The sequence below is a fragment of the Rhinopithecus bieti genome, unplaced genomic scaffold, assembly GCF_001698545.2.
Source record: "Rhinopithecus bieti isolate Rb0 unplaced genomic scaffold, ASM169854v2 scaffold_18295, whole genome shotgun sequence".
NCBI lineage: Eukaryota > Metazoa > Chordata > Mammalia > Primates > Cercopithecidae > Rhinopithecus > Rhinopithecus bieti.
This window is the reverse complement of record NW_016809135.1, coordinates 364,527-377,806: the sequence shown is the minus strand read 5'-3', so window position 1 is coordinate 377,806 and position 13,280 is coordinate 364,527. Positions and strand designations below refer to the sequence as shown.

Below are 13,280 nucleotides of genomic sequence, written 5' to 3'. Positions count from 1 at the left end.
ACCTTGGGACTGGGGTATGTTACCACTTTTAGTCAATTTGGGAAAGCAGGACTCCTTACCCCTCCACATGCAAACTCTTTTGCTGTCTCCAAGTCACCCAGTGTCTGCCCCATGCCAGCAAGGGCAGCCCCTGGAGGTCAGGTGTGTCCGATGTTCCACCTACACCTATGTCCTCACCTCACACAGCCCTGGGCACACAGAGATACTCAAGGGCCAGCAGGGTTGGGTGGAGGAGGGCAGGTAGGGGCCTGCTGCCCCCAGCAGGACTCTGTCCCACCTCCCTGCTCCTAACAGCCTCTGTTCCTGGAGTACTCCTCTTGCAGGCCAGATTCCAGCTTTCTACACAGGAATAATGGAGCAAGAACTGCATTCATACAGCCCCAAATGAGGACGCATAATCCCCTCATCCTCATTCCCGAGGGGCAAACCATCTGTAAACCAAAAGTAAAATCGTAAGGCCCCCCACCATCTGAAGGGACTTCCTCCTCAGACAGGGCTCTTTTAACGTTTAACCCTAGAGACTGTTTCAGGCCATGATAGGAAGTGGGGGTCGGGCGTGCCTCATTATACCTCTCCATCATTAACATCAACACGGACTTTAACAAATCCCAAACTCATAACTCAGCATCATCCCTTCTCAGGTGTTAGTGCCTGCATTTTACTAGGGCCTTTCATGGCTGGTGCTTTAACCCAAAGGCACAGCTCCCTAGAGGACTGTAGGCACCACTGCAGTGATTCTTGGGGAGGGCCAGAAGCAGAGAGCATCAGCGCTGAAAGGGAGAAAGTGCAGGGATCCTGGGCTCCACCCACCTTCTTCTCCACACTAGAGAAACACTGACTCCTGTGCCAGGACCCAGCATCTCCAGACCTTGCACTAAAGCTCCTTTCCAGCCTCCGGCTCTCCAACCCCCCAGGGAGGGGCTGCTGGGGCCCTGTCTCAAAGGGTCACCTCACCTCTGTCGTCCCCATAGAGCTACAGACTGCAGAGCTCTCTAGGGTGGGGCACGCGAAGCTGACTCACACAACAAGGAAGTTAGCGTTAATGCCCAGGCCACCAGCCTCACAGGGCCACACTCCCGGAATTCTGAATTCTGTAACAAGCCAGACACTATGGACAAAGGTAAAAGTAGAGAACTGTGCAGCCCAGGCAGCCCACAGTGCTCAGGAAATCAGACACACGAGTAAATTAAAAACCAGTCAACCAACTTGCCTCAGCCATTGGTTCCCAGAGGAGAGAACCCCTGGAGGAGATCCTCCAGCTCCACTTAGGCCACTATGGGCCAATTTCAGGGAGGGAGCGCCACTTCCTGGTGGGAGAAGAAAAAACCCAAACTACTTGGCTCGGGATTTTTTGTTGAAAAGGTAAGTGCCTGATATCAATTAATAAATCTACAAATATTTACAGAGAGGCCACTGTGCCACACAGAGATAAGTTAACTCTCTGCAGTCGGTTCCCAGCCACAGGAGGCAGTGAGGCTCGGCATCCAGGAAACTGGCTGGAGAACCTAGCAGCCCAGGGCAACTCCCAGCCCCACCTATAATGAGCCTGTGGCCCGGGCTAATCACCTCCACGCCCTGGGCCTCTTTCTTTATGGGTAAAGTGAAAGCAACCCACTGAATTATCGCAAAGGTTTCTTCCAGATCTTTAATTATTAACCTTATGCAAAGGTTTCTTCCAGATCTTATAGAAGACCAGACAAGGCCTAGAATAATCTTTGCCTCTGTGAAGATATTGAAAAACAGGATCTGCCAACCATGGCCCTGACACAGCTAAGAACCTGCCTCCCTGGGGAAACAGACAAGGTTCCTGCCAGCTCAGAGATGGTCGGTTTCCCAGTCCTAAAAAGCCCCCTGTGTGCTCCACAGATAGCCTATCTTCTTTAGTTCATAGCCAAGCTTTCTATTCAACCTCCTAGCCTATTCCCGGGGACCTCTGGGAAATGGAAGGCACACCCCAAATGCCAGGAACAGCAGAGAAACATCTGAGGCCCTAGGCCTGGCCACATGAGGGTGAATGGTTTACGGATCGACACCACCCAGCCACGAAATTACAGGAGACCCAAACTGGGCTGCTGACTCAGGACCAGCAGAACTTTGGGAAACATAAGGAAATGATCACCTCCCGGAAAAAACCCAAGAGCTCTTAGCTAGGACTGGTTAAAGCTGGGCCCTCTGGGGGAGGAGCTGGGCAGAAGTCAGCTCTTCCTGCCTTCTTTGCCATTCTGAGCAAGGCAGCCCACAGCAGCTGAGGCTCAAGGTCAAATGAGCTAACAGCTCCAAGCAAATCTTGAGACTGTACACAGTTCCCTGTCAAACACAGTCTCCACTGCCCTGGACAGGCCCATGGTGTGTGGATGGGGGGTGTGTGAATGATAACCCCAGTTGCATCTGACCAAGCCTAGGTGGCAAAGCCTGGAGGCCTCCTGTCTTGCCGGGGACCTGCTGGGTGGAGAGGAGCTGCTGGGAGGTTTTCTGGGACATCAGGAACGCAGCAGTCTCACTTTGGAGTTCTACACTCTTGGTAAGGCTTGGGTAGAAGTGGACAGGAATCAAAGAAGCACTGTTCTTGGAGCCAGACCAGAGCCCTGGCCACACTCCTGCCCCTATCTAGCTCTGTGACTTTAAGTGTTCGCCCAAGGTGAGGCTGGTCTGAGGGCAGCAGCAACTTGTGCCTTCCTAACCCACTTCCCCATCCTCCTCCCATAGACAGCCCTGAAAAGAAGACAAACTGCCCAGCACCCAGCTCATGTTCACAGCCCTCTTGCCCCTTCGTCTTCCTATATATAAAATGGTGATAATGATGTTGGTGTCTCTTAGTTCCCAGAGGTATAAAAGGAGAAAGCTCTGTGGAAGCAGAAGTGCCACCCGCATTCCTGCAGCTCCTCTCAGAGCAGACCCTCGACAATGGCTTCTCTCCCCAGAGTTCAAAACAAGGGAAAAGACACAGCTGTAGGGACCAAAACAAAACTCTATAAACTATGAAGGTTAGCAAGTGATCAAAGTTCTGAACTTGAGGATCATGACTGCTTAAAGGGGCTGTGACTGGGAATGTGACGGAAGGCCTCAGAAATCTAAGCAAAATTCAGCATATGAGTGTAACTTGTTCCAGGGAGAGGATACATGTCATCAAAATTCTAAATGGTCCCCCACAAATCACACAAGTGTAGATATAATTTATATTTAAACAGTATAACTCTCCATTACAGGAAAACGGTAGGAAAGGTAGAGCAGCTGTCTGTCTCCAAAGCACCCCAGTTGCCAGGGTGGCCCTCATGGTAATGGGAATCCCCTTGCTATGGGCTCCACGGAGCCCCAGTTGGGTCCCTGTTCCCTGCCAGCCTGCCTGGCAGCTCCCCTCCCTCAATGCTGGGATTTGGAGCAATCATGAACACTTCCCAAAACTCAGGCCAGCCTGGGAGAGGGGCAGACCCACCGAGGCCCCTTCCACAGCACCTGGTGCAGCACACACCGCGGAGCTGGCTCTTCAGGCCTCCGCTCCCCAGGGCAGCCGGCTCCTTTTCTGTACTTAACTCAGTTTCACAGGCTATTAGTTTCCTATTGTATGCCAGGCTTGCTGGGAACAGAATTATTTTAAGATATAATAAAAGCTATTCTTATTTTATCACCATCATTATTATTGCTGTAAAGGAAGACAAATCCAGGGTATTAAGCAGCCCCTGGGAAAACCTAAACTGGGATCTGGATCCCTGACAACTGCTAAATGAATAAAAGGGGCTGCCAACAGCGGCGGCTCTGAAGATCGGGAGATACGCATACCGCTTGTCAGATCAAGCACACGGTGCTTCTTCCTTTCTATTTTAATATCACCTGGGCTTTTTCTTATTCATCTCATTTCTTATCTTCAACCCAAGGTCATTAAAAATTACTAAATCTTGACTCCAGTTTTAGCACTGAGAGTCACCTGCATTCCTTCTCTCCCTCCTTTAGGGAAAAGAATTATACTTCTCTTGAAATACATTTAATTTCCTCCTGGAGCCTGCGACTTCTGATTACCTACTCAGTGGCCGGAAGCCGCCCCAGCCTGAGTCAGGCCTTCTGGATTCAACCTTGACTCAGGCACAGGCCCCCTCCGGGCCTCAGTCTCCTCCTCTGCAGAAGGAGGGACTGGATGAAAATATCTGGGAATCAAAGCACCAGAAGTCTTCAGTGACTCTGTGACATTCTTGCAAAAAACTTAAAAGTTGCACTCACAGTGCCACCTAGTGACATTTTTTGGAAATGTTTGCTGTTTTCACCAATTTTGAACAAATACTTAATGATCAGCATTCTACTAGTTGAGGTAAGACAGAAAGGTAGCCAGGGAAAAGACCAGCTCCATCTTTTTTTTTTTCTTTCTTCTTTTTCTTTTTTTTTCTGAGACAGAGTTTCACTCTTGTTGCCCAGGCTGGAGTGCAATGGCATGATCCCAGCTCACTGCAACCTCTGCCTCCTGGGTTCAAGTGATTCTCCTGCCTCAGCCTCCCGAGTAGCTGGGATTACAGGCACCTGCCACTATGCCCGGCTAATTTTTGTATTTTTAGTAGAGACAGAGTTTCACCACATTGGCCAGGCTGGTCTCAAACTCCTGACCTCAGGTGATCTGCCCATCTCGGCCTCCCAAAGTGCTTAGATTACAAGTGTGAGCCACCATGCTCGGTCAGCCAGCTCCATTTTTATAGGTGGCCAAAGGGGCATGAGGAAGCAGAGACGATAACAACGGTGATCACGGCAGTAACACTCATCATGTGTGCACCACAGACAGGCACTGTCCTAAGTTCCTTACATGGATGATAGGAGCTCACCCCATCTTCCCCAAAGCCACAGAAGGAACGCTGCTATGGCTGTCCCAGTTCAGATGAGGTGACTGAGGCACCTATTGGTCATGCGACCACTACTAAATGGTGAGGAGTGGACTCCGCAGTGCGCCTTCTCACTCTGCCTTGGGGGTCTGCGTTCTGTCTGCTGACAATGCTTGGCCCTGTTGCCGCCCTCAGACAATCACTCTTGCTTGCCTTAACCCTGGCTCAGCTCATCTTCAAGGGGACAGTGGTTGCTAAACTCACATCCAGGGAGATCTCATTTTGGCTAAGACGGTTGAGGTGAAATGCTCCCATTCCACCTGAGTGCCCAGCTTGGGTTCCATCTGTTCTGAATGACAGAGGATGGGCCCCCAATGTGTGACACACATTGCATGCATGAGAAGGGCATTGCAGCAGATGGCTAAGCAGCCCTCCACTGTCAGTTAGCCAGCCCCCACCCCAGCTAGCTTCCTCTCAAGGAGAAAAGCTGTTCTCGGCCAGACCTTCCTATTCCACTCCTGTTATCCTCCCAGGGAAGCTCCCTGTTCCTAATCCTTTTCAGGGGACCTGGGCTCTAGATGCTGAGACTGTGTTGCTTGAGCCTTGCTGAGCTAACAGTAGGGCAGGGGACTGAGTCAGTCTTTCCGTGTCCTCTAATAAATAATTCTCTGATGCTCAGCACATGGTCATCACCTGAGGAAAACCCCAAACAGATTCGGCTGGGCAGGGCCCTTCTCTGTGGCCTTGTCCAGCACAGTTGACCACGGCAGCCTTACCTGTTTGTCTGGCAGACCCCATGATAGGCTTCAATGGCATCCTCCTGGTCAACATGCTTTTCACTGTTAGGCCAACTTGATCTGGCATTAATGTTCGGCTCCTAGAAATCCCCAGATTAAAAAAAATAACTCTGGTTAAACAATTGTCACAAAATGGCTTTATATACAAACAGGTATAAAAACGTGCCTTTGGGAAAAGACAAAGGCCTGGAAGAACAGAGATAACCACAATCAAACCCAGGCCAGGAACATGACTCCAAAAGGTCACCTTGGAAGAGACACAGAACGACGAGGCCAGGCTGAGACAGAGCTGCATGTGGGGCAGTGGGGGAAGATGGCCAGGAGGTGCCCCTGGGAGGAGAGAGCACCCAAGTCCAGAGCACACAGGCAGACCCTGGCTCGGCTGGAATCCTCCACACTCATCAGCACCTGCTTAACCCAGCCGTCCTGAGGCTCATGCCCAGAAGTGGCTCAGGCTTTTAGACCCCATGGAGTGACCCAAGTGGCCTCGGTCCCCATCCTCTGGCTCTAGTCTGTCCCAGGAAGTGAGAACATTAGGAAAACACAGTGAACAGAACTTGCCACCCTGGGGGAATGGGAGGGACCAAGGACTCTCTCCATTTCAGAAAGCAAACAGCAAGGGGTATGAGGTGAAAAGGCCACCCTGAGGTTACCTATTAAACGTCTTCATATTAACTTCAGAAGATTCTAGAAGCTTCTAGCTGCATCCCCCAGGGAAGGTCATGCTGACAGGGCAGCAAGTCTTTTGCTCTGCCTTTTTAGAGGAGACCCCACAGCGAGAGACTCTGCTCTTTCAGGTTTTAGACCCTCGTGGGTAAAGATATATTTAAAAAACACTAATTTATCACCTAGGGTCACCCCTCAGCAGTCCCACCGCGGGCCGCCATCTTGTTACCGCGTTCCTGCCGGCGAGTCGCCGCTGGTCGGCGCTCACGATCTGGGTCCTGAGGATGAGCACCTCCTCCTTGCGCACCTCGAGCTCCTCGTGGGCCAGCTTGAGCTGGTTCAGCAGGAGGCTGTAGCTGTCTGGGGAGCTGTGGCTGGAGTTATTCTGCATGGCTTGGTCGGCCACGGCTTTCCTCAGCTCATTCAGGTCATTCTTCAGCTTTTTGTTCTCTGACTCCAGCTCTTGCCTCTGGAAGACAGCCCAAGGGCCGCTGCCATTACTCCCTGCCCTAAGGCCCTCTCCCTGTGTGGGCCTCCCCTCCTCTCCTTCTTTTGTCCACTGGGAAACTTCCCTCTTTAAACGTTGAAACACATGGAAAGTTCTGACTGCCATCAGCAAGCAGTCAAAGCTGGAACCTGGATGTGAACTCATGACTTCAAGTCACAAGCGTGAAGCACCTGCACAATGCCTCAGGAGCGGCAGTTCCCCGAAGTGATTCAACAGTGTTCATGTTTCTAAACACGTTTGGCTGTGAAACTCCTCCTTGTGGAAATGCTGGGCTCACAATTTTAAATGACATATGGTAAACATAGGAATTCCTAGAATCCAAACATGTTCACATGCTTTGTGGCTTTCCAAGAAAAGGTACACAATGCAGGATTTCCTAACTTTATTTGCCCAGAGAACCCCTTGCTCCCCATTTTTCAGGGAGCATCATTTTTGTCCTGGACTAATGACTTGGAAGATACACCAGGGACATAGTTTTGTTGTTTTGGTCATATAGAAAGCCACCAACTGTCAATGTCAGCAGAGGAAAAATACCTACATACAGAATCGAATGTGCTATTGGAACTCAACTTTGGAACATTATATTTTCTGGGTAGTACATTTAACTTTGTGTTGGAGATGAAGTCTGATGATCACACACAAACTGCCAGCAGGACCCTGGGATATATGAGATTCAAAATTTCCCAAAGGAAACCCAAAGATGTGGATGAGTATGCATTGGTTGCATGTTTGTTACAGAGCCATAGCATGATGGAACTAGGAGACGGCTGGGGAGAATGAATCTCTTGATTTGCTGAGTGAGGAAGCTGAGCCCAGGGAGGGGAAGGCTCACAGCAAGTTTAGAGACTGACCTAGGACAGATGGCCAGGGCTCCCGACTCCTGGTCCAGGGCGCCCCCATGACTCCACCATATATGTGGTGATTTCCAGAAGATTTAGAACCATGCACAGAGATAGTAACTCTGCAGACATGATGAAGGCCCCCCAAAAAGGTGATTAATAATGATCATTGATGAGTCACCAAGTCTCTGGTGAATCTATTTACTAAGTTCAGAAGTTCAGAATCCCCTCAGCGCCTGGGTGATCTTCCGGCAGCCAAGGCCATCCTCAGGAGAGCCAGCGTCACATGCTAGAGGAACACTGGGTGTGGAGACAGCCCTCGGTCCCCTCCTGGCTCAAGGTGCACACTGCACAGTCCTGGAACCTTAGCCTCCTCAGGTGTGGCTTAAGGGAGTGAGAACAGCTGGTGGCTAAGGTTTCCTCCAACCTTGACAGGCCAGAACTGAGCTCAGTGACAGCTGTCAGCTGGGTGCCTGAGCTGACAGCCACCCCAGGCCCTACTCAGCTGTGAGATTGTGCCTCAAGACAAAGAGAGCCAGGTTGGGTGAAAGCTCTGGGTGTTTTTCAAGGATTTCTGCCCAGGGCACATCTGTGACATTTCTATTTATCCCATTCTCTAAACATTCCTGGATACCATCTCCCATAATCATACCCCACGGGTCCCCCACACATCACCTCTCCTTTCCACTCCCCTCTCTTCCCCCACAGGCTCACTACCATTTCCTCATCATCCTTTCTGGTCAACAGTGCCAAAAGAATATGCATGCTTTATTGTGGTAAAAAATATAACACACAAAATTAGCCATCTTACCTATTGCCAAAAGAATATGCATGCGTTATTGTGGTAAAAAATATAACACACAAAGTCTTGCTCTGTCGCCCAGGCTGGAGTGCAGTGGCGAGATCTCGGCTCACTGCAAGCTCCGTCTCCTGGGTTCACGCCATTCTCCTGCCTCAGCCTCCCGAGTAGCTGGAACTACAGGCGGGCACCACCACGCCTGGCTTTTTTTTTTTTTCTTTTTTTGTATTTCTAGTAGAGATGGGGTTTCACCATGTTAGCCAGGATGGTCTCCATCTCCTGACCTCATGATCCACCCGCCTTGGCCTCCCAAAGTGCTGGGATTACAGGTGTGAGCCACGCGCCCGGCCCCATCTTACCTATTTTTACGTGCACAGTTCAGTGACATTAAGTCCATTTATGTTGTGCAACCATCCGCACCATCCATCTCCAGAACTTTTTCACCTTTCCCAGCTGAAACTCTGTCCCCATGAACTCCCTATCCCCGCTCCTCATCTGCTGCAACCATCATTCTACTTTCTGTCTCTGAGTTTGACCCTTCTAGGTACCTCATATAAATGGAAACATGAATTTGTGTGAAAGACAGTTTTGATGCATTCAAATGCTATGCCATTCCAGTTGGAGAATAAGGGAGTCCCATTCCCTGACCCTCCCTCCCACCAATCTTCATCATCTGCCTTCTTCAGGCCAGGCACTGTGCTAGGTGCTGCAGGCACAACACCTGCTTAGAACCTACCAATTACACTAAAGTACAGATCATGGCACTGCGGCCTGGAACACACCATGACACGAGTGAATCCAGAGTGACTGCGGAACACAGGAGAATGCCATCCACTGACTCAGGCAACAGAACAGGTCTGAACAGCTAAAAGACAGGAGCAGCTAGCTATGTGAAAAAGGCAGACAAGAGGTCTCCAGGTACAAAGGCCTCAGAGAAGGAGAACAAGCAGGACTTGCTGGGGAAAGGCTGTCATGCAGAAGGCAGAGCAGAGGGGGCGGGGGTCAAGAGATTCCAAAACCCAGGGAAGGGAGCTGGATCCAGGAAAAAGCAGTGAGTTGGTCATCACAGAGCTTCAGAAGGGTTTCCCTGGTTTCCATGGGGAGATAGGCCATCTGGCTGGAGTACAACGTGGCATGGCCCATGGCAGGGAGCAGAGGGAGATGGGAATGAGCTGCAGAGATTTAGGAGGTGGAATTGGCAAGACCTGGAGACTACTTGGATGTGGGAAGTAAGTGGGAAGAAAGTCTAGATGCTTGAGTGACATGTGTATCATCTATTGAGACAAGATGGGGTTTCAGGGTTCAGATGTGTTCAGCTGTAGTCTCCATGGCACAGTGAGCAGTTAGAATTAGGGGCTAGAGATGGATCAGTATGTTGGTGAGGACTGAAGTCTTGGGAGGATGTGTGGGTGGGTGGGGGTGAAACTGCCCCAGGAGAGTGTGCTGAGGCTGGGCCCTGCACACCACATGCTTCCAATTTCCTGTCCCTGGGTAGCCCCAGGACTTCAAGCTCCTAGGTTAGCTGGACATTGGACTGGGCAGGAACCTTTCTGTAGAGTTGGGGTATCTATTTCTTAAACTTCAGTACATCCCCAGAGAGCACTCTATGAGACAAAGTAGATATTTCACACAGGATGAACGTTACCACCGGAGGCGGCACAATTTTGAATGAGGGTTCATTGAAATTCTATATGTAGTCAACACTAAATCACCATTCTATAACTTTGTAAGATTTTAAACCAGTAAAACTGATCTGTGTTCCATAAAACAAGCTAAAGTTGTGAAAATGGCTCTCACAAATCTAGCCACAGTAAACAGTAATGGATGCAGTTTGTTTTAAAATTCTGAGGAATTTTAATAAAATGAACAGTCCAGTTCTCTCTCTCAAAAAAAGCCTAGTTTCATCACAGGATTATTTATAAAAGTAAAACATGAGAATATATTCATCAATTAGAGAATGTATAATTGTGATAATGTCATCAAATTTTAATCAACCATGGAAATCATGTTTCCAAAGACATGTAGAAAAATGCTCGTTATAGTGAGGGAAAAAAGCAGAAAAATTATATATATAACAGCTATATAAATATGCATATAAAAAGCATTAGAAATAAATATTCAAATAATATCAAAGACTGCCTTTAAGTGGCAGGAATATGGATTTTAAAAAATTCTCTAAATTTTCCTGTATTTTAAAATTTTCTAAGATGAACAGAATTACTTTAATAAATTTACAGATAAAATGAAAATGTCTATAAAAGGATACATTAAGGAGAAAAAAAAAACACTCAAAGTATCTTCTCAATTGAGTCTTTTCTGATGCATGTTCAACATTGGATAAGCCAATGGCTGGATAGTCAGTTGAGGTGAAAAGTGTTTAAGTGTCAAGCTGGACTCTCAGTTCTCTATTATTCTTGCACAAACTCTGAGTCAGTGGGTACCATCTCCTGATTTGAATCCAGCTCTGGCTGATAGCAGGTCGATAAAGAAAAACCAACACTGCTGCTGGCCGTAAGCAGCGTCTGTCTGCCCAGCTGGCTTCCAAGTCAGCACAGTCATGGCTGTTTTTGGCTACCAGGCCTGTCTCAGGCACCAGGGAATGGTGAGCTTCCTCCTCTGCTGACCCTAGAGCCACCCCTCCTACCCTCACCATCCCTACACTCATTCTCCTCTGCTTTTGCACACTGGCCGGGGCTAACAGTCACTGCAGGGAGACCCATCTTCCATCCACCCTACTCAGGCCTCCAGAGACAATGCTCTGCAGGAGTGACTGGCCCTGAGAACCCTTCTACATGACCTTACCCCAAATGGGGGCACCTAAGCCTCATGCAGGGTACATAGTCAGTGTGCTTCTACCAAGAGCTGCAGTTACCTTTTGCATTCCAGCAGGATCAGCAGAAATTTTTAAAATTCTGGTAAAAGGGTTTAAGCAAAAAATCGCTACTTGTCAAGGGGTCTTCCTAGAGTAGCCTCATCTCGTGCATGTACCTGTGGGCAGCTTTTTCAAATCCAACTGGAAAAGGATCAGGCTGGAAGAGGCAGCTGAGTGGTCAGGTGTGTCGACTCATCATCTTAGTGCTTTGACCTACCTGCTCAGGTAGAGTCTATACTTTTGGAGGGCACAGTACACTTCCCACCCCTTTGCACACTTCAGAGCATTCAGGAGGGATGTGCATGGGGGGAGCTCACTAAATATAAGCTGACTGTGTTCTGCCTAAAAGCCCAATTTCCATCATTATAAAAAATACTAATAAGTGGTCATAAAGTCCCCTGAATGCTGGGCTGGGCCTGGTTAAGTGAGAAGCACCCAAGCCAGCCTCTTCAACATGAGTGCTTCCTTACAGTGGGTAATTTTAACCCCAGGGGTCCCCAGGACCAGCCTCTGTGACACGGCCCATAGGTAAAATCATTTCATCAGAGACAATGCTGAGAAAACCAGGTCTCACACCCTCAGAATCCTGGCCTAAGTCAACAGCAGCAGAGTGGAGCAGCTATTTAGACTTGTGGCAGTTTAAGACAAATATTTATTGTACCCTCTCTGTGCTGGGCCCCATGCTTGGCAGTGGAGGCGAGGCCTGTAAAATCAAGAAGGGGCATCTTCCTCAAGGACAGCTAAACGGGAGGAGGAGTTTTTGCACTGATTTTAATGCAGGAGTCTGGGAGGCAGCTTCGTGGGTAGGGTAGTACAGTGGTTCTCAGACCTGAGTGGGCAACAGAATACCTTGCAGGGCTTGTTAAAACACAGATGGCTGGGCCCTGTCCCAAGCTTCTGATTCAGTGGGTCTGGGAGGGGACCTGAGAATCTACATTTCCAGCAAGTTCAGTAATGCCTGATGCCATCAGTCCCACATCTACTCCTGGGAACTACTGGGCCCCTCTCACCAGTTTTGAAAGGATGGGTGGCACTGATGTCCCCAAAGTGCTAACTATAATAGTTCACATGCTCATTTTCATCCCCAGGGACTAAGCCTCCCTTGGGAAAGGCGGCTGAAGGCTGGCACGCAGAAGTCCCCTCGCTGCAGGCATTTATCCCACTGAAAGACTCCCAGGCTCCTTGGAGGGTTTTGAATCTGTAGAATATCACATGAGGAAAGTAAGTCTAATCAACAACTCCAGAAGGATATCTGTATGACACACTCTCCCATGCCATCTGTGTGGCCCTGGTTGTTTAAAAGTCAGATGGTGCTGGGAAACCGGACATCCACAGCAAAAGAATTAAGTTGGGCCCTTACCTCAATCTTCAACAAAGATTAACTCAAAGTGGATCAAAGGCTTAAATGTAAGACCTAAAATTATAAAACTCTCAGAAGAAAACACAGGGCAAAAGCCTTATGACATCAGATTTGACAACGATTTCTTAAACATGACACCAAAGGCACAGGCAACAAAAGAAAATAGACAAACTGGACTTCATGAAAATGTAAACATTTTGTACACCAAAAGACACTATCAGAGTAAAAAGATGACCCACAGAATGGGAGAAATCATTTGCAAATCATGTATCTGATAAGGGATTAATATCTAGAATATGTAGAGAACTCCTAAAACTCAACACAAAACCCCAAACAGCGTAATTCAGAAATGGGCAGAAGACTGAAAAGACATTCTTCAAAGGCTACATAGAAATGACCAATAAGGCCGGGCGCGGTGGCTCAAGCCTGTAATCCCAGCACTTTGGGAGGCCGAGACAGGCGGATCACGAGGTCAGGAGATCGAGACCATCCTGGCTAACGCGGTGAAACCCCATCTCTACTAAAAAAAAAAAAATACAAAAAACTAGCTGGGCGAGGTGGCAGGCGCCTGTAGTCCCGGCTACTCGGGAGGCTGAGGCAGGAGAATGGCGTAAACCCAGGAGGCGGAGCTTGCAGTGAG

The 13,280-nt window shown here is 48.8% G+C and overlaps 1 protein-coding gene across 1 annotated transcript in view; it reads right to left on the bottom strand.

Annotated features, from left to right (window-relative positions):
* MYO5B (myosin VB) overlaps nucleotides 1–13,280 on the bottom strand; it is a 284,042-nt gene that overhangs the window by 30,942 nt on the left and 239,820 nt on the right. The window contains 2 exon segments of the mRNA XM_017888643.1: nucleotides 5,576–5,676; nucleotides 6,492–6,731. Of these exon segments, the coding sequence (XP_017744132.1) occupies nucleotides 5,576–5,676; nucleotides 6,492–6,731 (341 nt within the window).